The sequence below is a fragment of the Podarcis melisellensis genome, assembly GCF_964234715.1.
Source record: "Podarcis melisellensis genome assembly, chromosome: 4".
NCBI classification, from domain to species: domain Eukaryota; kingdom Metazoa; phylum Chordata; class Lepidosauria; order Squamata; family Lacertidae; genus Podarcis; species Podarcis melisellensis.
In genome coordinates this window covers 37,590,626-37,617,615 of record NC_138531.1, presented here as the reverse complement: position 1 = coordinate 37,617,615, position 26,990 = coordinate 37,590,626, and the positions used below count along the sequence as shown (strand labels likewise).

Below are 26,990 nucleotides of genomic sequence, written 5' to 3'. Positions count from 1 at the left end.
ACCTATGCCAATGTACCGTATTTTTCTCCCTATAGGACACACTTTTCCCCCTCCAAAAATGAAGGGAAATGTGTGTGCGTCCTATGGGGCGAATACAGGCTTTCGCTGAAGCCTGGAGAGCGAGAGGCGTCGGTGCGCACCGACCCCTCTCGCTCTCCAGGTTTCAGGAAGCTATCCGCAAGCCTCGCGCGCCCAGGGGGACGTCCCGCCAGGCATGCAAGGCTTCGGGCAGCAGCCTGCAGCCCGAAGCACGGGGCGAGCTGCGGAGCCCGCCCAGTGCTTTAGGCAGATATCGGCAAGCCTCGTATGCCCTGCAGGAGGTCCCGCCGGGCGCGCAAGGCTTGGGGCGGCAGCCTGCAGCCCAAAGCACAGGGCGAGCTGTGGAGCCCGCCGTGGAGCCCGCCCTATGCTTTGGGCAGATGTCGGCAAGCCTCCCGCTGGGCGCGCAAGGCTTGCATGCAGCAGCCTGTTCTGGGGGCTGGGGTCGGGGGAAGTGCCTGGGGTGAGGAAATAATTTTTTTCTTTATTTCCCCCCCCCCAAAAAAAAAACAACCCTAGGTGCGTCCTATGGGGCGGTGCGTCCTATGGGGCGAAAAATACGATACATTGGTTCTCAATACCTCATTCTCAGTAATTTCAAATAAATTAATGACTACACAGGCAACTGTTAGACTTCATATTTAACTTCTTTGTTTGAGGCTCTAGACCTTTCTCAAGTACAGATTGTTTCTGTGATTGATTCAAAATTCTATGAGCACAAAGGGAATGTAATTCTTACGTAATATGAGTGCTTCTTAAATCAAGCAATTCAGCCATTATACATACCATGCTGGAGATAGTTGCCCATTCCTGCAACAAAGAAAAAATGATAGACAGAAAATATACTTTGGAACAAACATAGAAAAATGGTAGAAATTACATATGCTTTGTAGAGTGAAAAAATGTATGCAAGGTTTAAATAGCTAATGCAAATCTCAACCAGAAAAATAGATTCTAGTTTAATGCCTTAATGAAATGCAATATGTTAAGAGATTTCTTCAATTTAGTTGGATTTGCTAAACAGTCTCACTAACCTATAAAGTGGAAATCAACAGTATAGTTTAGAACAGTGCTACATTATTATATTATATCATATTATTATATTATATTATATTATATTAATTCAACTCCATTCTTTTGCTTCAATAAAAGGTAAAAAGCCCATAATGCAATTATATGCATTGTGTGTTTTGATTAAATCCTCTTTTGAACTGAATTGGGAAAATATATTTAAATGCTGTCACTATGCAGTACAACAAAAGTTACTGCTTTTTCATAGCAAACATATTTAAATAAAAATATTTGCATACCTCTCCAATGATATCAGTTTGAGAACAAGCATCAGAGTAGTTTTGAGGTAAATTGGAGTCACTAAGTGGGCTAGAATTATGATGAAGATCCTGCAGAGATTCTGTAATACAACAGCTATTCCTGAATCCATCTGTCAGCTTGGCCAGACTCTTAAAAAAAGAACATTAAGAAAAGCATCTTATAAAAGAATCTATTTGTAGTTTAATCATCCTTTTTAAAACAAGTCACTAATAGCCCATGGATTTCTGTTACTAGTTTACGACAGCAAAGATCACCATATAGAATGGAATCAGGACTTGCATAGAAAGTTTTTTTTTAATGAGCTTATCTATACAAAAATATAAGTTTAACGTGATGCATATAGCAACAGGAAAACATTGTAAAATGCATGTAGTCTAGACAGACTTAAAAAATAGCTAGTATTAAGTAGTCCTCTAGACTGTGTACATGAGGAGCTTTAATTCTGTTGAGTAATATATAAGGGACAATTTTTTAATGCTGGAAATATCTATAAATATCTGTGCTACTTTGCATTAACTCAGATCTTAGCTTGAAGCAGCTGCCATCCAGGAGGGCAGATCAGAATGGCAGGCGGTAGTGTTCAAAAGATACCTCAGCAGAACTATTTGTTGGAAAAGCCAACATTTTCTTTCAGTATCTCCTAGGAAAAGCATTTCAGCCTACCGCATATGGTCTGACAATTGGGAAGGTGTTTTCATATTGTAAGTTAAGTTTCACTTTTAGTGGGGAGTTATCTGACTAAGTATTTCTCCCCTCCCATTATGTTCTGACACCTTGTCACGTCAAGCAAACAGAAGGGATTATTCATTAAACAATTCTGTCAGTTAACCCAAAGATGATTTCACTGGAAAACCAGTCTAAGCAGCTAGTGAAAGGCTCCCAACACAATATAAATCCAGCATTTATCAAAGTATCACTTACAGTTCAGTTTAGCTACATCCATTTATTGCAACCTTATAGCTATTCCTTTTTTTTTTTTTACTATAACAATATAATATTTCCAAAATAAAATCTCACACACTAACATATTTTTTCACATCAATAACATCATTTTAGTCACCATACCCTATTTAGGCCTGGCTAACTCTTCCTGTCCTTTTACCTATATATGGACCAACTGTCAACAAATTTTCCATCAGCTAAGTTTTCCAACACCTACACAAAAATGAGTCATGCTCATCTAATCCAAGACCATCAACTGAAAAGGGGATGTTAAGGTGAGTATTTCCTTCTTCTGGAAATAACCCCGTCCCTGGCCATTTAAATTGTCTCTGAAGGCAACCTTGAGTGTTTTAATGGAACATAGATACATAAATAAATGACTTCCCATTGTGTCAAGTGATACCAAGTGTGATTGTTGCAAAATATAGGGCTGAGAAAAGCCAAGGGTGCATTTTGGGATTCTACTAAAAGTCTGGGCACCTGAAAGCCTGTAGCCTTTCCTCCTGGATGTTTTTTGCTTCATTATAACTGGACCTTATCTGGCTGTGAGGAGCATGTGTGATCTCAACATTGGTTTGTTATTCCCCCCCCCCCACCCTCCAATTTAACTTCCATATACAGTGGTACCTCGGGTTACATACGCTTCAGGTTACAGACTCCGCTAACCCAGAAATAGTACCTCAGGATAAGAACTTTGCTTCAGGATGAGAATAGAAATCGTGCTCCGGCGGCGCGGCGGCAGCAGGAGGCCCCATTAGCTAAAGTGGTGCTTCAGGTTAAGAACGGTTTTAGGTTAAGAACGGACCTCCAGAATGAATTAAGTACTTAACCCGAGGTACCACTTTACAATACAAACACTGAAGAACAGGAGTCAGTTGAAGAGGAAACACTGATGTGATTAATCTTACATTACATTACAAGGAAATGGAACGAACTATGGACCTTTCATATTTCAAAGCATGGTAAATCCTTAAATGGTAAAAATGAGAAACACATTTCCACAAAATACGTTACTGACCAACTATGTATGCACGACGTAGCGTTCTGACTTGGTATAAATTCCCAGTCTTGTATAAGACAACAAATGTCATTCATAAGTACAGTAACTGACAGCTTCTTACCTGCATCAAGTCTTGCCTCTCTCTCTCACCCAAACAAATAGCCTTCCTGATGCTTCGAAGCTCATTCATTATTGCTTGGGCTTCATCCAATTTGTAATTCATATGGGCATTTGACATCTTACGGTCAATCCTGTTATACAAACAAGTAGCGGGAAAGTTACCCATTTCTGGTAATATATAAACTCAAATCAATCTTAATGCTCAAGGCGGGGGGAGGGGGGACTGGCCTTCGAGATAATGGCCAGAGAACAGGCAAGTAAAGGGTGGGTTCCTACTGGGAACAATTCATGAGGAGGAGCTTCCCAAATTAAACACTGTGTGTTCACTGTAACATTCCCACAGGAAATGTTAGAATTATTTGGAAAATTGTTGGTAAGCACAAACATCAACGAAGTGCTATTATGAACAACATTCATAACTGTACTATCTACACCAGCAAGAATTAGGGCAAAACAACTCATCCTGCTTCATTTGAACTCACTCTTGTAGTGTCTCTACGCCTCTCTCTTTGTACTGTAGTTCTTGCTTCATCTGCGTTAATTCCCGCTTCAACCTAGAAAGCTGGAGACCAAAAAAAAAAATTAAGAGAATAGTATGCACTGGAAACATACTACTACTGCTGCAATTGTTCCCTTCATGTATTTTCTCCATTTTACTGGTTAAAGTGGATTTCTAAATCCTAGTTTATTGGGATACCATTAATCAGAACTTCTGGTCCAGAAGTAATGGCTAATTGTAGTTTCCTAGTTTCCTTCTTCACTTTCACAAAGGTAAGAGAAAAGCAAGTGAACACAGCTCATGCACATCCTAGCTTACGGCACAATCCTAACCAGGTCCACTCAACAGTAAGTCCTACTGAATACAATGGCGCTTACTCCTAGGGAAGTGGGGTTAGGATTGCCACCTTATTAAGGCAGGAATTGATTTTAGAAAGGCAGCCATATTGGGCTGCAGACATACCAACCAAATATTCCAGGTTGTTCAAGCATAAAGAAAAGTAACTGAGGACAAGAATTATGCATGTCGTTTTGTCTATGTCTCTGTGTCTTCAGTTCTTTGTTTTACTATATTCATAAGCATGCTGTAAAAATGCTCCATGTACTTGACTCAATAGTTCCTTTAGCAGTTTATTTGTGGACAAAATCATTCACCAAATGCCACTGAAACAGTGCATCCAAGTTACGCAGGCAATATAATGGCTCCATGCTTTCTGTTCCTGTGGCTCCCAAGTCAAATTTAAACTTTATTTGTGACATTTGTACTAATGTTTAATTAGGGTTTTCTAATCCCTAATTATAACATATATTCAGAAGTGGGAAAGAGATTAGGAAAAGCTGCATCTTCTCCCTACTCTCCTTGATTGCAGAGTAGGAAGATTCAGTCCTGCAGGAAAGGCACTTGCAAAGGATTGCCTGCACCCAGGACAACTGAATGAGCTGAGTGAATGGAGAATTCAATCCTGCAGGGTGCTGTTTTGCAAATCCATTCCTGATGGGGTCTGCAGCCTTCCCACCAGATGTCACAACCCCTCTAAGCAGCCCAACCCAGGGCTGTCTTGACCCAACTCAGGTCAAGCCTTGATCCCTCTGAATCAGCCCAATTTGGTTTTGGGTTGAGCTTATGGCTAAATCCAGTGCACAGTCCTAGCTACTAAGCTGCAGTGATACCATGTTTGGTCAAAGTAGGAAAGCAAATAACAATTAAACAACTTGTCAAGTATGGAGCAAATGGGGAGGGCCAGGGGAAGTCACTATTTTTTGCTATAACTGATTTAACAGAATTGGCAAAATAATTGGAGAAGTTATGGTCTATTACATTGTGCTAAAGAAATTTCTACATCTATAACTATGTGTTTATTTTGCTATAATTTTACCACTATAAATAGTAAAGAACTTAGGAAAACACCAACTGATCTCAGGAAGACTTCTTAAAAAGTTAAGTTTTTCTATGTATACTATGTATACACATAGAATAAATATGCCTGATTAAGTTTTGGTTTTAGGACTGGTCACATTAAAAAATAGCTAACTCAAATGCATCCACCCTTTAAAAAGATATATTTCATTATCTAGAGTGTTTGGAAAGTTGATAACCATTCTCTCAATATAGGTGAATGAAAAGAACTTGCAATTTAGGAACATGTTTGTAGTGCTTAACATTGCTTTGGAATACCTATGATATATCATGTCAGTTTCAATCTATATTTTATTGCTTACTGTAAAGAGTTACATGCAGCCTAAAGTATAAGCTCAGATACAATATACTACCTCCATTACTCAACTCAGCCCAATATGGGAGCATATCATACTGTTAATGGCAGCCAGAACATCTTCCATTTTGCTCCATCCCAATGCCCCTAGGGCAGTGATGGCCAAACATGGCCCTCCAGCTGTTTTGGGACTACAACTCCCATCATCCCTAGCTAACAGGGCCAGTGGTCAGGGATGATGGGAACTGTAGTCCCAAAGCAGCTGGAGGGCCAAGTTTGGCCATCACTGCCCTAGGGTATTACAACTCAATAAGGAGCATGCAAAGCTGCCTTATACCAAATAAGACCATTGCTCAATTCAGCAATTCTACCGCTGACCGGTAACAGCTCTCCAGTGTTTCAGACCGAACTAGGGATTTCCTTCTGCACAAAAGCATGCACTCTGTCACTGAGCCATTGCCACTCCCTACCCTACCAATGAAAGTATCCGACTTTAATATATGTGTGCTGCAATTGAGTAACTCACAGTGGCAGCTAACAAACATATCTCTCAATTAACATGATCTTCAAAATTTAGATAGAATTTGTGGTGCAATGATTCTGATTATTATTTTTTTAAAGAGAGCATACAACCCTTAAAAACAATAAAGAGTTTGGGTAGTTGCAGGGAGCTGGAGTCAAGTTTTCCACTAGAATTACTTCTCTAAGGCAAAGCTGAAATGCAAAAACACAAAGAAAGCTTATAGAGTGAAGAAGAAGAGGTGACACTGATTATTTTCAGCATGAAGTATTAGAAAAGGGTTACTCACTCTGTCACGCCTACTTGCTATTTCTGCTTTAATCTGACATGGGTCGTATTTGGTATTGGTTGAAAATCCAGAGAATGCTGAACAAACAGAAAACGTCTTAATTTTCAAAACACTAGAAGTAGTTCATTAAGTGCATTGTAAATGCTAGGCTAACTAAATGTTTAACAGCCAGATCTTATGCTTCACTTGTTCCACTTACTCCTCTGTAGCTAAAGTGGAAACATGTTGTCTACCTGAAGACATCAATCAGTTCAACTAATACCAATGCATACCATAAATCAGGACAAGCAGTCTTATAGTCTATCCTACAAAGAAGTGGAGAGTTTAAAACACATAATTTTGTAACTTATATGTGGGGGTGACACACACACACCTGTATTTATTTTGAGTTATGCAAAAAACAGTTTAGAGGCAACAGATTTCTTATAAACTGCATTTAATGAAACCTAGTGAATTACCATTAACCATTTAACAAAATTCCCTTCGACAAGTTTTGTTTTGCTTTCAAGATCAACGCTTTCAAATACATTCTCTTTACCTGCCCCAAAATAATCTGCTTAATTGAATGCTAGGAACACGGATGACAAAATGTAAAATTGTTTCTTTTGTGGTCATAGTTCTTATTGTCTGCTGGATACAAAAGTACTAACCTAAAACATTCTATATACAGTAAATACAGGACATTGTATATACAATGTATATAAATGTATATACATGACATTAAATAATGGATGTTGACTGCCAACACAAAACATACCATAGGCATATGGTAATATCCCCTTTTGATTCATATTCTTCCTCTGGTAATACAGATTAAACAAAATGAATTATGTCTTGTGCATTGTTATGCATATGTACGTATTTTTATTGTATTTTAATACTGTGTCTAAGGTACTAGTCGATCCTCAGAGTCCCCCTCTACAATTCTATGACAGTCTGACATGAATGTAAATTACATTCTGCTTGCATTAAATTCATATTTTGGTAATATATAGTAGTTTTTGTGTATGCACTTTTATAATGAGCAGAATTCATCACAGGCATACTAGAATGTGGTCATTTGCTACAACCCACCATAGGGACTCGTGAGGAGTGCTGTGTCATTTTTTATTTTAAAAAATCCACATTGAAAGTACTCTGGAAAAACTCATAAAGTACAGTAAATGACTAGCTTTTCAATTCTGTTTTGTACACAGCTCAGCTTTATTTGTGCTATACAGTTTCATTTTTATTTTGTTTATAGGAAATTTTACATGGCGTGTTTGTTTTTATGTAAGCTGTGTTAAGAAATTTTGTTATACTGAGTGGTATAAATTGAATTAGTTTCTGATGAGTGGTTCAGCACTATCAGATAGAACTTATGGATTCTACTCACAAAGAAGAATTCCACTTGAACAATGGAACCAACCCTTCCCTCTCCCCTGCAACATCCTCTCAAAATCTACTCCAAAAGGTTAGGAAATCCATTGGAGCCATTCTGGAGTGGGCGGGGGGTGGAATGTTGCTTGTATGTTGCTGGATCCAACATTCTGAGTCTAGAGGACACAGTACTTGTAATTTTATCACATGAAGGCATTTGATGTGTGTTGGAACATATTTTTAGGAAACACCATACAGTCATACCTCGGTTTGCGAACGTGATCCGTGCGGGAGGCACGTTCGCAACCCACAGCGCCGAGTCTGTGCATGCGCTTGACACAATTCGGCGCTTCGGCACATGCATGCAACATCATTTTGTGCGTCTGCGCGTGCGCCGAAACCCGGAAGTACCCCGTTCCAGTACTTCCAGGTTCGGCGTGGTCCGTAACCCGAAAACACCAACCCGCAGTGTTCGCAACCTGAGGTATGACTGTATTCTTTTATTGCAAAAGGTTTTAAATGATTTTGATACTGTACTTTCACATTGTTGGCACCTTATCACATAGGACAAATAGGCAATGCAAATAGTAGTAGTAGCAGTAATAACAATAACAATGGCAATAATAATAATACACATAGCAGCTTTACCACATGAATATTAAGGGAAGAAGTCACTTTGTAATGAAATCCATCTCCTAAATAGCCATATGAACTGCTCCTGGATTAACACTAAACCTGGGCTCACCCAAACAAACTAGGGAGCATAGTTACACATGCCAGTTAAAGAAATGGGCCAAGGAAACTATTTTATCTCATTGATATCTGCACACATAATTTGGATTATATGCATAATGACTGTTCTTCTACCTGAAAAACCTTCGTTGCTAGATGAACTGTAATACTTCTGTTCCTGCAAAATCAAACACTGAGGCAAGTGTATGCCATTTGTTTTTCATAGTACAAATTATAAATTTAATTTAAAGATTTAGACTGATTAATATGTATCTCCGCTATGAGATACAGCTAAGAGCAGGAAGGACTGTCGCTGTCCCACCTAACAAAACAACCAATACAGTTGTTATAGTATGTATGAAAGAGGAAAGTATTTTAAATGCTTTTAAGATTCTATCCAATGCCATTTGGCATATTGGTAAAAGGTAAATAGCAAGCTTTTCACAACTACTGTATCCCAGTGCAAATAATAGATTTTAATCTTTAGAAATAAAATTAATGCAAGCCTATATTTCATTCATTAGTACATAGTTCTGAAAAAAGGATATGTATGTTAAACAGCTTATTAAAATAACATTCAGTCAAGGAAAATCACCTTCTGTATTAGCATTTTCAGAAGTGAGAAGTAAAATAGCATTTTACACATATTTTAAGAAAAAGCAAGGAAGCTGTTTATGTTTAAACCTTTCTGTTACAAGCAATGTATTTTTCTGGGCTCAGGAATCAAATTAATGAAGAAAAATACAGGCCTTGCTTCTCTAATATTTATGCCAAACAAACATTAAAATACGTATTTGTAAGCTTCAATAGCTAAAGAAAATCAAGCTACTGATTTTCTACTGTCAGTTTTGAAAACTATGGAAATTTTTTTTTATAAAAACAGAATGACTCATACTGTAAAGCATCAATTACAACTAAATTGTTTTTCCTGATTCTATTTCTGACATGTTTGGTGCCATGTACCTCTCACAAGAAATGTGTAGTGCACGAAGTTTTAAACCTTTGTTAAAGAATTATAGAAGTTCTGTTAGATTTTCCAAAAGGTGTGTGCCATGAGTGATAATTTAAAATGAAAATAATACTGATCACTGAGCTGCTTCAAATTTGTAGGATTTTCTCTTTTAATTTTCACCAGGCAGAATACTCATACCCTGCACCCCCATCACACATACAAAAGGACCCTCTGGATCACAGCCCTGGTGTAAAACTTGAATTCCTGACCTTTTAGATACTGGATAAAATGCTGTCTGCCAGCACAGTTGAAGTTTTAACTTGTAATATAAGTTTTCTCTTTATTAAATACTCTGATGCCCTAATTCACAGATGCACAAGTAGGAGATCAAAACATACTACAGTGGTACCTCGGGTTACATACGCTTCAGGTTACATACGCTTCAAGTTACAGACTCCGCTAACCCAGAAATAGTACCTCGGGTTAAGAACTTTGCTTCAGGATGAGAACAGAAATCGTGCTCCGGTGGCACGGCAGCAGCAGGAGGCCCCATTAGCTAAAGTGGTGCTTCAGGTTAAGAACAGTTTCAGGTTAAGAACGGACCTCCAGGAGGAATTAAGTACTTAACCCGAGGTACCACTGTAGTTGGTTTTTAGCTTAACAATAGCACTCACCCAACAGAGCACTACCTGATATTTAAAATCCCTAGAGTTTAGAGAAAAAGTTGCAATGCCATATTTGGAGGGCTGGTATTAAACCAAATAAAAACTGAAAGCCACACTGAAGATATAAACAATTCGTTGTGCATATATTCCCTGCCTCAACAATATACAAATCAACTTTTTCATGCCACACAAAGTTGCATGAGGCAAATTCATCACTGGATTGGAACTGGAGCAAGTTAGTCTCACTTAGTGCCTATTGAATCAATGATAGTTAAGTTAGGTATTGCTAACTTTTCACATTATTTCATGGAACCTAACATGACTTGACTGCTTTTGATCCAAACCATTTATAATTTAAATAGCGCCATCATATTCTGAATTCCACAGACAGGATGAATAAATAACAGCATTATATCATGTTTCTCAAATTTTCCACATGTAAGATGGTTTCTTAATAAAGCTCAGAAACTTCAACTTAGCCTGCAAAGTGTAAAACTGGCTTGACTAAGACAGCTTTCAGAAAATAATAAATCAATGAATTATTTAAAGGCAATACTAATAAGAGCAAATGTTCCCAATAGTAGCCTTCTGAAGCAGCTTTTCTTTTTTTAAAAAAAAAAAAACCTGCTTGATATCGTTCCACATATCTGTACACAGAATCGAGTTAGGCCCTTAATTTTTGAAGATTCTACATGGAAACAAAATTATCAGTTTTCTGTTATAATTTTTTATTGTCTTTTTACTTTTGGATCCTGCCCTTCCCTGCAAAGGGAAACCTGGGTGGTTACTATAGGGGTCTGCAAACTTTTTACCCATGGTAGGCAACCTAAGGCCCGGGGGCCGAATCCCGCCCAGTCGCCTTCTAAATCCGGCCTGCGGATGGTCTGGGAATCAGCGTGTTTTTACATGAGTAGAATGTGTGCTTTTATTTAAAATGCATCTCTGGGTTATTTGTGGGGCATAGGAATTCGTTCATTATTTTTTTCAAAATATAGTCCGGCCCCCCACAAGGTATGAGAGACAGTGGACCAGCCCCTGGCTGAAAACGTTTGCTGACCCCTGGTTAAGAACATACATTAATACAAATACAAACCACAAAACATTTAAAGTATCACTCAAAACATATTAAAATGAACAGCAGTTGATACCTTCTAAGTTTTAAAAAGTGCAGGCCCATTAAAACAAAACTGCATTTTAAGGATTTACAAAAGGTCTAACATCAGCTTTACGGATTTCAGAATTTCTTCACGTAATGCATAGACCTTAAAGAGTTTTAAATCAAAGCAACAGAATCAGAGTCTGGGCTCCGATCCACTGCACATGCATAACTCTTTAAAAACTGAAAATCCCTGCTAACAGCTCTTTTGTGAAATAAGAGGGCTCATCAGTGAGATTGCAACCCTTTTAAAAAAGGGCTCCACAGCTCCAGTTGTTGAATCAAGGAGGCGGAACTGCTGCAGTTCAGGAAGCATTTGCAAATGAAGTTCTTAATCCAGCTAGGGAGAAATACATAGAAGCCCAGCATTCAAATATGAACCATTTGGAGATTAAAGGTAAACTTACAGCTGGCATAAGAGCGACTGTCATCTTCACACATTTTATGTAGCTGCTGATATTCTTCTTGTGCTAGCTCAAAACGCTGCTGCTTAATTTGGTAGATTTCTTTTTTGGCATTAAGTGCTTCCTGGGCAACAATTAAATATTCCTTCAACATGCGCTCCTGCTCTCTTCTCCACTGCTCTCTTGGGTCCTCAATCTGTGTGAGTTCTGACGAGGGGGGGGGGGGAAGTGTTAAGATTTGTAGTGGCAAAATACATAATCATCATACTAACACACCAATTTGCAACCTACAAAACTGGCAGGCCTCCACATCTATAATGACTTCTAATTTGAAGACAGTTATTTCTAAAATATGTGGTCTAGCCTTCAACTGCCTGATTTGGATGCAACGAAAAACCACCGTTTAGCATTATGTGCATGAGCCTCTTCCTTGCACCTGCAAGAGGTCAGAAACATCCACTCTTGTTTTCAAATAACTTCAGAAGAAACGAATTATGCTGAGCCATGAAAGCAGATCCAAGCAGTTGTGTTTATAAAGGTTGTCCATCTTATTTCACTGTCACACCTCCGTCAAATGCAGCTACCTTATATCTCAGAAACTTTACATCAAATTACACAAAGATAACCTGAGCTCATGGGAGCCATTAACATATTTCACGTTGTCAGAACTGTTTAATTATGTTTTAGCCTTACCCAGTACAGTGCTCCTAAATACATTTCTATAGAAATTACTTGTGTGCATTCATTTAGGCTTATGGGTGCATAAAAAAAAAAATTAACTGCATTAGTTCCAAGGCATTTTTTATATAAAAAATCCTTTTACTTACGATTGATATGGTCCATGTAATAAACACCAATCTGTTGATCGTAAACAGTTTCCCATCCTAAAGGCAGTTCATCGCCAACACAGTCAGCAAATGTCAATGGCTTTGTAATCCTATAAATAGCATGAAAAATGGAAATGGGTTAAAAGTGAAGCGTTCAGCTAAGTGACACTACAGTTGCCTATAGAAGTTATAATTTGGGGAAAGCCTTAGAGAGCAAGCATGGGGAACCTGTGCATCTGCTGTTGATGTTGGAATCCAGGTTTCATCAGTCACAACCAACTTGGCCAAAAGATGAGAATAATGGGAGATGTTCTCCAGCAACATCCGGAAAGCCACAGGTTCCCCATTCCTGCACCAAGACTTTGAACATTGAAGTTAGCACTGGTTGGATGAAGCACGTACTATTTCAAGAGGTGGATATTGGAAGATATCTTGTAGAACAAGAGAGGCAAGATTTTCTTTTTGCATTCTAAGCTTAACAGTTTAATTATTGTGGTATGTAGCCCTACAGGTTTTTCCTCTAACAAAAAGGACTGTATTGAAATACATTGCTATTACAAATTGAGCCTAGTATATGGTTCGTTTTTTGTTTTTGTTTTAGAAATATCAATGCACAAGAAAGTGAGTTTGTTTTCTTTTAAAATCTAGAAGTGAAACATTTACTGACATTAAAGATTTTTTATAACAAATGCAGTCATTTGTAAAATACCCTAATTTCACATCATCAAAACCTAGAACATACATCAACTTGAGCCTTTACATGCAGTTATATTTGTAACAATGGCTGTGGACAGATATGATTTATCAACATTGTTCAAGCATTTTCACATCATACATTTTTGCAGAAAATGCTTGCAAGTTTTAGTTTCAAGCTAAAAGAAGACATATCTAACAACTAGAAACTTTTTACTTTTCTAGTAAAAAACAGAAAGAACATTTCCAATTGCATATTTTCATATTTAAAATTGACTCACATACATTGTCAAAGGCTTGGGGAGAATTAGCAAGCATCCCTTCCACCCTGACAATTACAACAAAGGTAGGAATATTGGTTTATTTGTCATGATACAAATCTCTCTTGCTCTACATCAGGGATGGGGGAACCAGCAACCTGCCACACGCTGGATGCTCACAGGTTCCCCATTCCTGCTCTAAACAATGATTTCAGCTCTTCCTTTCTAAGTGAGAAATCTTTCCTGAACCTACTGTCCACAAGAAAGGATTACAGCGTTTCAAAGTTCCTGCATTATGGTAATTGATTTTACAGTATTTTGTTTTCAACTTCCCAATCATGTTTTCCCACTAACTCAGGAGTGTCTGGGATTCACCATTACTCACGGCTGCAAGGAATACTGCCTAATTCAACCCCAGATGTGTGGGGTGTCTGTGTATTGTTCAAACCAGACTTCAAAGAAACCCAATAGGTCTCTTATGGTTTTGCCAGGTCTCCACTATGGACTAGATTTCTGCTCTTGTATTATTTGGCAAGTCACTCACTACATCTCTACCCTACTCAATAGTTTACTGACTGACCTGGTAAGACACTTTGCTGTTTCCACTCTCTTTCCTTTCTCCAGTCAGTTCCCTGTTCACTGTGTTAATATTAAATTTAAAACCATTATTTCAAGTTATTTTTTAAAAAAAAATAATTAAACTACAGCTTGTTAATTTGGGTGATAAGCTGTGGTTAGGCAAAAACAGGAGCAAAAGCACCCAAACCAACCTCTGCAGAGGAGGACAGGGGACAATGAGATCAGATGAGGCTATAAACTATAAACTATAGTTTAGCACAGGGATGGAAAACCTGTCACCTTCCATAAGTTGCTGGCTACAGTCCCAGTCATCTCTGTCTACTGGCCATGGGGCTGAGGCTAATGAAACTTGAGAGCCCAGTAACACCTGAAGAGTCACAAGTTCTCCGTCCCTGGTTTCGTATCACATTCAGACACAGCCAGCCTTCACCACACTGCTTGGCATTCCAGCTGAGCAGCAAAAAAAGCCTAAAGGATACTGCAGAATCTGCATGGAAAATCCTTTAACCAAAGACTCGCAACTCAAATCTTATTTTAAATTACCAAGTCAGCAGACTCACCACAAATGCTCGCTCTCATTGAGAGAATAATTGGCCGTGTGCAGAGATGCCATTGTGAGCTAATGAAGCAACCTGCAGCTCTCTCTTGCACACAGATACCCAGACAGACAAAAGATTTGCTACACCAGTTTTCAAAAGTATTTTGAGAAGTGTTTAATTAAGAGGCTCCAAAGTGACAAGCGCGTGCAGGCTGTTTATCTCTTGATAGTGCCAAGAAAGGCAACAGTTTTTGACATGTCTTCACTAATAAAATTCTAACAAATGGAACAAAAGAATACACCTATCTTTAAAAAAAACAATGTCAGACTGAAGTTGCATCACTATTAACACTACATTTGCTTCTGGAAGAACCAAAAAGGTAAAACTTTTCTGTTATTAAGCATAGGTTACGTACTAGCTCAAATATTTAATAAGCAAATTCCCCAACAGCATTTGTATTTTTATATTATGAATTATTGGTTGTATCACATTTACTGTCCATATAAAGGCATGCATAAATCACAATGACAAAATGTTAGGCTTCTGATTTTATAAGTCTTTGTCTGACATTTTTGAAATATTCTCTTTTGTGAACTTGGCAGCTACACTATCAGAAGAGGGAAACAAGGAGTAGAGTTATTCACAGTAAGAGCTGCTTACTGTGCTTTTTTTCCCCAAGTAACATTTCAGTGCTGGAGGCACTATTAGAACTTCCTTCACCTTTGCAACTACAGCCTGTCTGGCAATACATTCCAATACATTCCAGACTTAAGGGGAAAGCCAGAGTCAAGCTATGCCTCTGTTATGGGCACAATATTGTTTTCCAAAGAATCCGGCCAGCTGTTACTACATAAATATGCATTGTTCCACCTGTACACATTATTACACCTTCCTTCCAAAGTAGAATCATACAAATGCTAAACACATAATGGAAGCACCTATGGCTTATTGTCTCAATCCTTGCTAATGGCTTGTTATGGATCTCCACTGTTCCCAATCAACACCATCAACTTACAACACCCACCATGTAAGCCACAATGGGGCTTCACATATATATCTAGGCACATTCATGAATAGAACTAGTGCACATTTGTTGGTCTCCAACTAGCTGCTTTACTGAATGTGCCTACCATAAACCCTGCCAGCTGAAAAAAGCAGCTATTTATGTTGCATGCTGTATGAAATTAACATATGTTCCACTTGACACAAAGCCTATTTTTCTTTCATTTTTAACACAGTTGTAAATGTTCTTGTGTAGGCAAGTATTAAACAAAACTAACAATGTATATCTCTATTAGAATTCCAATTTATGTAAGTAGTGCAGAACAGAACTACCTCTTCAGTGTTAAGAACTTTTGACAATATTGCAGACAATGTTTGAATTCTCTAATGTTTTGGTAACAAGCATCAGTTATTCCACAAAAAAGTTAACCATCTGTGATGAACAACAGGACTATAAATCATCCACTATTTTAAATATAACAATGCACACATCTTAACAGCTTGACTAGGGAGCAAAACTAGTTAGTTACCTCTTTCTAGATTCTAAAGATTCAAGTTTTACTAGCTATAGATGCAATATATATATATATAAATGTACACTTGCAAAGATCTTAACTGTTACCACTCTGGTTTTATTCTGACATTAGCTAAACAATTATTTTTAGTTTATTTTCTGTATACTAAATACATAATCCAACCAAAATTAAATGTTTCGAAGTTCAAAATTAAAAGAGAAGTTACATGTTCTTACCTTTCCCACTAAAATCAATGGAACTTCAAAATCTCTAACCTTGGGCAAACTGTGTTCTAGTGCTTAAAATAAATCTATATAAAAGTAATCTTAGTTCTGAACCTTTAAAAGTTGAATTCTAAAACCTGTATTAACTATGAAAAAGAAGCCTGTCTGCAATTTTTTGTTTCAATAAAATATTCAGCTTCTGCTGCTCAGTCAGCCTGAAAATAGTCACTAGCCTAATCATCTCATACAAGTTAATAACTGTTCCACAGAAGATATGCAGTAGCACTGGGTTCATTTTAAAAAATGTGGGCTAGTAAATATTGTAATTTGCAAAGCTGACCTGTGGGCTCAAGAATCTCATCCTTTGAAAATCCTAGTGAACCCCCCTCTGGCTTCTGAAATGGGGAGCAGGTATTATCTGGGCTCAAAACTTTAATATTGCTTTTTTAAAGGCGAAAAAGAAATCGTAATATCAATGCCAGGGAACTGCCATCAGGGCCGGAGGGAGAGAGCGGGCTACGGAGGGGTCCCAGAGAGCGTCCCGGGATGGGGAGAGGCAGCCCATCTTCTGGGGAAGAGAATCAGTGGAGAAGGGGGGCAGATGGGGGAATCGGCGAGGCGGTCCCATGACTCCTTGCCAGGGACCAGCGGGGAGAGTAAGGGTCCTCCGCTGCCTACACCCTCCTTGTGCAGAAGGCTTCCGCGCAGGGAGAGTAGGAGGAGACTAGGCGTCAAAGAGCTTCTTTGCTGGAAGAAGTTCAAGAAACGCCCACTGACGGATTCTGCCAGCGATTGAGACAGCCACTGCTGTCCGGACAGAAAAGGTTCACTCAGGCAACCCAGCCAGGTATTGCGCCGGTTTACGCACAAGCAACCCCTAGAACCATTACAACCAAGTTCATCTACTTTTCTCCATTGGCACCTCATTAGGAAAAAAAAGGTTTACTTTTCCAGCATTCAACATTATTATTCTTAAATATACAAAAATGTTGTCAGCCACTAGGAGCTACATTCCTCAACTAATTATACCATCACAATTATGCATTTACATTATCATAGAGAACATTGCTGGAAATGAAATCCACTGAAAAACCTAAGCTAGGGAGCATCAACACAGCTCAGTCGATAGGGCATGAGACTCTTAACCTCTAGATTGTGGGTCTGAGCCCCATGTTGGGCAAAAGATTCCTGCTTTGCAGGGAATTGAGCTAGATGACCCTGGTGATCCCTTCCAACCTTCCAATTGTATGATTCTATTATTCTAAGTGGTAATTTATGACTAACCATAATACTTCTACAGATAGAAGTTATTTTCATAGGATCCAATATTAGCCACAGTTCCATTCTGTTCCCCCACCGCCAGCTCTACTCTCCCCCCTCAATCCAAGTATCATTAAGCTTAAAATAAACATTTCCGTTTCCTCTGATTATTTCCCTTGTAGTTTCCAAACTTCAGAAATGTTTAGTCAGTATATCAGCTTCCTATGTTTGTATTTTAAATAGGATCAGTACCAAGAACTCTCTTCTGTAGTGATTACCAACAAACAAAATTTGTCCTTAGACATCGGCTGCCTGTTGGCATTTTTCTGTGAGGTATACATCGCCGGAAGAATGATAAATGAAAGAACTTAAATCTCTATAGCATATCCCACATAGAAGTATTTCACTGAGAGTTCTCAACCTACAGAAAACTCCTTCCAGTAACTATGTAAAACTGCCTACTTAATTTATATAGCTCCTCTACAGCAGAAGCCAATGTGGTATAGTGGTTAGGGACCTGGGAGATCCATGTTCAACTTGCCACTCAATCATGAAGCTCACCTGGTGACCTTGGGCCAGCCACAGCCTCTTAACCTACCATTGTAGGGATTAATTAAGGAGTGGGGTAAGCCAGGTATTCCTTGAAGAAAAGGGGGGTGAAAGATACAACAACAACAACAACAACAACAACACCCCACCCATCTGGCTGGGTTGCCCCAGCCACTCTGGGTGGCTTCCAACCCATAAAAACGTAATAAAACACCAAACGTTAAAAATGTCACAATACAGGGTTACCTTCAGCTATCTTCCAAAGGTTTTGGAAGATAGAGAAAGGATAGGTCAGAGGTAAAGACAGTGTTATATTAAGATGGTGTGTGCCAATGATAATCATGAACTTCCCAGGCAACCTGGCCACATAGTAGGGCATGGCCCTGGGTCCGAGATGCAATAAATAAGCCCTTCTGCTTACCTGCTCAAGAAAGTTGGAGAGGGGCCAGCCAGATGGAGATATCAGTCTCCAACCTGGCATCCAGAGATCTTCACGTGGTCGCAATTGGACCTGCGCCAGACACAAAACGTGCCTGGCACCTGGGGATATTTGAACACTGCAATTTGTACTTCAATTTGAACTAATGAATTTGGTAAACCATTTGATGGGTGGAATTCTAGCTTACTGTGTACCTCTCTAGGAACTGCTAGCTGTATGTAAAGCTCATGCTTTTGTTCAAGCTAGCAATGCTATCAAACAATTGAGGTGGTACAATATAGGGAAATGATATCCGCACCCTAAAATGGCCCTTGCAAAGGTTCCATCACTGTGAGAAGATATGAAAAATTTTACACTAACTGGAACTAAACACAAACATATTTCAGGGATACAATATTATTTCAGATCTGATACATTTTGTTAAGAATGGCACAGCTACAAAAAACCCTACTGGTGGAACGCTCTACCTCATGAGACCAGGGCCCTGCAGGATCTGATTTCTTTCCGCAGGGCCTGTAAGACAGAGTTGTTCCGCCTGGCCTTTGGCTTGGAGCCAATTTGATTCCCTCCCTTTCTTTCTTTTTTCTTTTCCTTCTCCTCCTGCGATGAGGCTACATTTTAATATTTTAATGTTTCAATATTTTAATGCCGTATTTTAATTTTGTTTTTAAGTTGTAATCATTCAACTTGTTTTTATTATTGCTTGTAAGCCGCTCTGAGCCCAGCCTTGGCTGGGGAGGGCGGAGTATAAATAAAAATTATTATTATTATTATTACTATGGTCATCATTTTGTGACTCATTATACAGAAATCTTAAAATTGACAGTTTGACAAGGTAAATTTGCAAGTTTAGAAACATTTAATTTATTCTTAACCAAAAGGTACAAAAGGCCAGCAAATGAATTAAATACTATGCATAGCACTTTCCATCAAAGGTTTCATGAAGCATTATGTCATAGTCTCTTTCAAATGATAGCAATAATATTTCAAGTTTCCGTACCAAGACAAATGCATGCAAAAAATAATCACTGAGTACACCGCATCCAAAATATGGTCAAGTACTCCTATTTGCATACCATATTTTTCACCCCATAGTATGCACCGCCCCATAGGACGCACCTAGTTTTTTGGGGGGGAAATAAAGAAAAAAAATTATTTCCCCCCCAGGCCCCAGAACAGCCTGCTATCCGCAAGCCTAGGGAACTTCGCGCCGGGCTCCAGAGGGTTGCGCAGGGCTTCGTGAAGTCTGGAGAGCGAGAGGGGTCAGTGCGCACGGACCCCTCGCTTTCCAGGCTTCAGCGAAAGCCTGTATTCGCCCCATAGGACGCACACACATTTCCCCTTCATTTTTGAAGGGGAAAAAGTGCGTCCTATAGGGCGAAAAATACGGTAATTATTTTCTGGGTGTAATAAAATTGGATGCCAGTCTGGAAATGTTGTAACAGCTGAATATTTTAACTGGCAACACCCTTATACCAACATGTTTTTATGTCATATCAGCTATAAATCCAGAGACACAGAACATTTAGTTTCAGAATTAAAATCCTTTTGCGAACTTTACCAATACATCATACACACACACACACACACACACACACACACATATATTCCACCTTACCAGCTTCTCTTAACGATATGCAGAATATGCAGCGAGGAACGTTAGGGCAGTACTTTTTTGTCTATAACGATACAGAGTTGGAGAAAGCTGTTCATATCAAAACACCTAATCAATTAATGGAATAGTCAGTATGTAAGCAATTAGAAAAGGATGCTGTGATTACTAAGAGTCAGCACGGGTTTCTCAAAAACAAGTCATGCCAGACTAATCTTATTTCTTAGTGGATCAGGGGAATGCTGTGGATGTGATGTATCTTAACTTCAGTAAGGCTTTCAACGAAGTCCCCCATGATATTATTGTGTAAAAGGTAAAGGGACCCCTGACCATTAGGTCCAGTCATGACCGACTCTGGGGTGGCGGCGCCCATCTCGCTTTATTGGCCGAGGGAGCCAGTGTACAGCTTCCGGGTCATGTGGGCAGCATGACTAAGCCGCTTCTGGCGAACCAGAGCAGCGCACAGAAACGCTGTTTACCTTCCCGCCTGAGTGGTACCTATTTATCTACTTGCACTTTGACATGCTTTCGAACTGCTAGGTTGGCAAGAGCAGGGACCGAGCAACAGGAGCTCACCCCTTCGCGGGGATTCGAACCGCCAACCTTCTGATCGGCAAATCCTAGGCTCTGTGGTTTAACCCACAGCGCCACCCGCATCAGGCAGTGTTATTATTTGGTGCATTTGTAACTGGTCGACTGATCAAACCCAAAGAATGCTCTCCAATAGTTCCTTGTCATCGGGGAAAGAAGTGACAAGTGGGCTGCCGCAGGGTTCTTTCCCAGACCCAGTGCTGTTCGACATCACAAGGTCCCTGGCCCAAGCCATGCAGCTATTGTAGATAGATACCCACTAGCCTCTGATTATCAATAATTTTGGGTTGCTCATGGTTTGCAGCAATTCATTTATCCAGACAGACTTACAAGCATCTGCCATCATCAGAAGTACAAAGCGTCTTATCTGTGCAAGCTATGACTTCTGCTGATGTAGTGAATGCCTGTGATTATGCCTAGCAATAAAAAGCATAGCTCAGGATCAAAATGCCTGCCACAACTATTTAACTGCCTCACTAAAAGTACTTTTTCCAGCGTGCAAGTGCTCTCTAAGATAGGCACTGAGGACCTCAAACCTAGGGGACTCTGCTCAAGCAGCACATCCTCACCTGCCTGCCCTGCTCCCACCTTTGAATGTTTCTTCCTTGCTGGAATAAGCCATTCAACTGTGGTGCCTCTTGCTTGCTTGCTTGCTTGGATGAAGAAGAGTTACATATGTGGGGAGGAGGTGGATGTGTATATATAGGAACCTCTGTGCGAAGGTAAAAGTCACATTCATTGCTCCTCTACTTTTGCTTCTGGTCCCACCCACCACTGGCATGCAGCCTATGAGGCTGAAAAAGGTTGCTTACCACTGCCAAGGCACCAACTGAAGGAGAAATATTTTGATTTGGAAATGGAAACAGTATGTATATAGCTGTCCGATACATGGAAAGTAGTCTGCTGTTCTTCCTGAAGGAACTAGAGCAAGCATACCTTTCATTCCACAACTTTTAAATGCTGTATTGGACTTTCTTTTACATATAGTATCTTTACCTGAATACCAGAAAGAACAAATCTGTCCTGCTAAAGAAAATTACAGAAAAAGAAAGGGTGGGAAAACCTTCCAATATGGAATAGTGCTCTTTCTTCAATAAAAAATTAACATGAATCTACAGATAAAACACTTGCCTAGGCTCTTCTTAATAAATATATTCAATTATTAAGCAATTGGTTTCAAAATTCAAAATTAGCATAGCGAAAAGCTGTTTCAGTGTAAGTAGAACAAAAAATGGAAATCCTCCCATATTATGAGCACTATGATTTCTCTGATGTATGCGTGTAAAATATATATAGCTGGATTCATTATAAATAGCTGGGAGTAATGCTGGCGTCCTAGATAATAAAAAAAATAGTGACAAACATGAGACATTTAAAAATATTTTCATTAATTTTTCTGTCTCCGCCAAAAGTAGACACCACAGAGCTTTTACAAGTCCAAGAGTGTATTTTAAATATACATTATATACATTTATGCATACTTAAAGAATATTTAAGCTACAAATTTACAATCCTGCATTTTGAAAGGTTTATTCATGGAAAAGCAAAATAAATGCATTTCTATGGGCAGACACATATTTTCCAGACCAGAACTGTAGATGCTCTGTGATTGATTCTCAACTTTAAAACATCCTTCTGCTTAAGAATGGCTCATCTTCACTGCAGTTTTCTATACATGAACTTTGTCCATATGTCTAAATCCTCTGAAACATTTATAAATTAATTTCAGAGTACAACCTGCAGAGCAAAACCTATATGGAATAATTTTGCAGTCTCCAGGCCTTTTAGTATTTTGCAAAACCCAATATGTGCTCATTTAGCTTACAAGACATAGGCAAATGAACAGCTTGATGTGAATCTTAACAAAAATAGATTATCAAATATTGAAGCATGTAACCTAAGCATTCAAGTCAAATCAAAGCCTATTTATTTTTTAAATTTGCATTTAATATTCAGACAGGTTTACACAAATCTTTGATGTCTAGCTTGTACATATGCCAATGCAGAGATACATCTCAGGCTTACGCAATTTCCCTCCCCTCTTGCCAGCACACGGGGAAATTTACTGGATTCTGGTTTTATAAATGGCTACATAAGTAGGCCCTACTCAGTTCAGTATGAAAAAGGACAGAGATTCTTGTCTTCAGTCTCTGTCCCACATTAGAATGTTCTACACACAGCAGGAAAGAAATCTGTAGTGTGCCCTGCTGTGTGTACAGCCTGAATGCTAAGAAAACTGTTTCCAAAAACAGTGAAAGAAAAGGAGCATGTACAAAGAGAATTCGCCAAGGAGAATGAATCTTTAAAAGAGCTAAAAATGTCGTTTTATTTGCTTTTTGAAATCTTGGTACTCTTTCAAGATACTAGTATTTGTTGTTTTTTGGCCCAGTAGCTAAAAACGTCTACATAAGTATATTATTTTAAAAAGAAGGAACAGGAAGCACAGAAACACATTATTTGATGGTGAAATTGAAGTATGTCTATTGTACTAAATAGTTTTAAAAATTAAGTTTAAAATTCATCTAGCTATAGCATTAGAATCTATATGCAAATGAAATCCTAAATGAAATCCTTAGAACTGGAGAAAACAACTCAAATAATACTGCATACCAGTTTTTGTAAGCTCGCCTATGGTGTAGCAGGATATTCAACTGAAATTCAGAATGACAGATAAAGTTATTCATATCAAATTAATCACCACTTTCACAACAAGTTCCCTAACCAGTTTCGTGCCTGAATGGCATACGAGAATTTGAGAAGTGTGTCCTAGCACAAAGGAGTCCAGAATAAGAATGATTTCCATTGCAAAACAGTTTGGATATACAAGAATGACACTTAAAGGGAGCTGGAATTGTGCAAAATATTTTTCATCATCTAATCCACAGCTGTATTAAATTGTCATATATCACCATCTCTTTCCCCATCCTCTTAAGCAGAGATGGGCACACTGGCAGGATCTTCTACGTTTTACTAGAACCCCAGGATAAACTAACCAGAAACAGGTGTAAAAGGGATAAAACAGAATTCTCAGCATTAAGGAACAGGGTGCCTCTAAGCTAAGGTTACCAGATTTTTTTCAATGAATCTGGGAAAACTTTTCAACTTCAATAGGAATGACAGGATTTTGTTAGGGGACTGATTTGTAAATCCAGGGACTGTCCTCGGAAAACAGGGATGTGTGGTAACCGTACTCTAAGCACAAACTGAACTCAGAAATTTGTTTTCAGTACAGTGGTACCTCTACGTACCTGCACCTCTTGTTACATATCCTTTGGGACGTGCACACGGCAAACCTGGAAATATTTTTCCGGGTTTCGCCACACGCGCATGCACAGAAGCGCTCTATCACGCTGTGCATATGTGCAAAAACGCTCTATTGTGCCACACGCATGCGCAGAGCAGGCACCTCCAGCTGCAGAAACCTTGAGATCCAACCAGAGCTCCAGAACGGATCCCGACCGCAACCGGAGGTACCACTGAACTAGAACTGAGTTCACAGTCCTGTCAAACATCACTCCACTCCTGGTGCCCTGTTTCTTCCAAGTTTTCTTAATCCCAACAACCTCAATTAGGAGAGAAATAAAACTCCTGTTCCATGCACTAGGATACTAGACCAGGGTAGCCAAGAAGGTGCCCTCCAGATGTGTGGGGGTACACTCACATTAGCCCCAATCAGCATTATCAATAATCAGGGAGGTGTGAGTGGAGATCTGGAAGGTCCACATTGGGTACACCTGTGTTAAGTGGTGCAAACAGAACGACATTCACTTGGACTCTTCCCACTCTCTTCGTCCTGCATGCCCCCTAATTACGAAGCTTATTTGGGGACAGTGGGGGGCAAATTTGGAAGGAGAGGGAATAAAAAGTCCTGTTGTACAAGTCACTCTGCTCATGTATTTATTTAGTTGAAAACTACGCATATTTTGCCAATTAAAAGTATTACTGATTAAGGTTGTTTTTATCATTAATTGACTTTCACACTTCTGAAGTTTTAAGAGAAGCTTCTGAGGTTTCCAAGCCCATAGCTCTGTACAGCATGTACTTCCACAAAGAGAGCTGTATCAGCTAAAATTAAGCAGGTACTTAAATACAATACTAGTTTCACTAAGCCATCATCTAACATCTTCATTCAGTTTGCAAACAAGGAAGACGGTTCTTATTTTCATCTGAATTTTGGTGCAACCTTCAATTATTTAATGTGTGTTAGCATGCTATCAGTACTTGTGTAATATTGGGGGGGGGGTATGGAATTTCATAGCTCATCCCTGCCAAAAGCAGTTTGAAATCACCATCAATCACCTGATCGGCAGTGACCTCAAATCCTGGTGAGATGTAGCTGGAACCCAAGCCATGCCTGCAAAGAAACATTTTGCTTTGGACTTCATTTTTACTTTCAGGCTGCAAAAGAAAATGAGTCGCCGGTTGTCAGGAGCTAAGGCAGCCCACTCCTGGTTTAGCTCGTGGGTTGGTAGAGTATTTAAATTACGTTACAAGCAATTTGAAAGAATCTTTTTTTAAAAAAAACACCTTGCAATGCCTTCTATACATCCAAACGAACTTTATATTACGCTTCTCAAATGCCAGTTCCTTATGCCACAGGGCAAACTGTTTTTGAAACCACAAGGATTTTCAGCAAAACAGTGATACAGCAAGACCTGCTTTTCAAAGCAAAATGTCCCACTAAAGATGCTCAAAGTAGTTCTTTGAATCCTGGCCATAGATTTGTTTATTAGAGCTAAACACGGAAAACTTGGTAACAAAGTTTGTGTTGAAAAATTAAAATTATTTGAAAATTTGGCTAGTGCCCTTCGTTCATTATTAATACAAAAAGAAACTGCACACATTTTTACTGTTTTGTAAAAAGCAAAAGCACAAGATTTCATGGGTTTACTTAACATTCCATGCGTATTTCTGGTAAAGTAGTTTTGGCTGATATTCAAGCTCTCCAGTTATGAAAACACAATTCAGTATAGGAAAACACACAGATATTTCTTCTTTCATAGGAATGCATAATACTCACAAACATTCTTTCTTGGAAATGTAGATAAAAGGTTTATGACTAGTTTCTAAATGACAACATACTCAGCTTTCCTTTTTAAAAAATCAAACAAGAACAGATGTAATCTTATTAAAGCAAGCGCCTGTTAAAATTTAATCTATATAAATAATAATGTGACAAATGTATACTGCCACATGGCATTTTAAATAGAATTAGGGTCACACGATCAAGCAATCTACAAAAAGCAGTCTACAGATTAAAGCGATGGAAACAAGTGCTGAAGAACACTCCCTACAAGGCCCTTTCCCCCTGGCCTAGGGGGTGGGGCCCAGACTCAACCTGCCTGGAGGATGCAGACCATTTAGATCCCTTCTAATTTGGATTCAGGCCTCATCATGGGACTGAAACTGCCTTGGTCGTGCTGGTTGATGATCTCCGGCGGGCTAGGGACATGGGTGAAAGCTGTGTCCTAGTTCTGCTGGATCTCTCAGTGGCCTTTGATACCAGTGACCACAACATCCTTCTGGACCGTCTTGAGGGGCTAGGAGCTGGGGGCACTGTCATACAGTGGTTTCACTCCTTCCTCCTGGGCTGTGTCCAGAAAGTGGTGTTGGGGGGGATGAGTATTCAGACCCCTGGACTCTCAATTGTGGGGTGCCTCAGGGCTCTGTCGTTTCCCCCATGCTTTTTAACATCTGTATGAAGCCGCTGGGAGAGATTAACAGGGGGTTTGGGCTGGGTGTTCATCAGTATGTGCATGATACCCAGCTCTACCTCTCTTTTAAATCAGAACCAGTGAAGGCAGTGAATGTCTTGTGTGAGTGTCTTGAGGCAGTTTGAGAATGGAGGGTGTCTAACAGATTGAGGTTGAATCCTGACAAGACAGAAGTACTGTTTTGGAGGAACAGGGGGCAGGTGGATGTAGAGGACTCCCTGGTCCTGAATGGGGTAACTGTGCCCCTGAAGGGGCAGGTCCGCAGCCTGGGAGTCAATTTGGACTCACAGCTGTACATGGAGCTGTAGATCAGTTCTGTGTCCAGGGCAGCTGTCTACCAGCTCCATCTGGTACACAGGCTGAAACCCTACCTGCCCGCAGACTGTATCGCCAGAGTGGTGCATGCTCTAGTTATCTCCCGCTTGGACTACCGCAATGCGCTCTACATGGGGCTACCTTTGAAGGT

General features: G+C 39.4%; 1 protein-coding gene across 2 annotated transcripts in view; it reads right to left on the bottom strand.

Annotated features, from left to right (window-relative positions):
• WWC3 (WWC family member 3) overlaps positions 1-26,990 on the bottom strand; it is a 58,880-nt gene that overhangs the window by 26,559 nt on the left and 5,331 nt on the right. For both annotated transcript variants that reach the window (XM_081907533.1, XM_081907532.1), the window contains exons 2-8: positions 12,548-12,657; positions 11,724-11,927; positions 6,453-6,529; positions 3,916-3,995; positions 3,435-3,564; positions 1,350-1,499; positions 826-849 (exon numbers count right to left, since the gene is read on the bottom strand). In XM_081907533.1, coding sequence (XP_081763659.1) covers positions 826-849; positions 1,350-1,499; positions 3,435-3,564; positions 3,916-3,995; positions 6,453-6,529; positions 11,724-11,927; positions 12,548-12,657 — 775 coding nt within the window. The remainder of the gene's footprint in view (positions 1-825; positions 850-1,349; positions 1,500-3,434; positions 3,565-3,915; positions 3,996-6,452; positions 6,530-11,723; positions 11,928-12,547; positions 12,658-26,990) is intronic.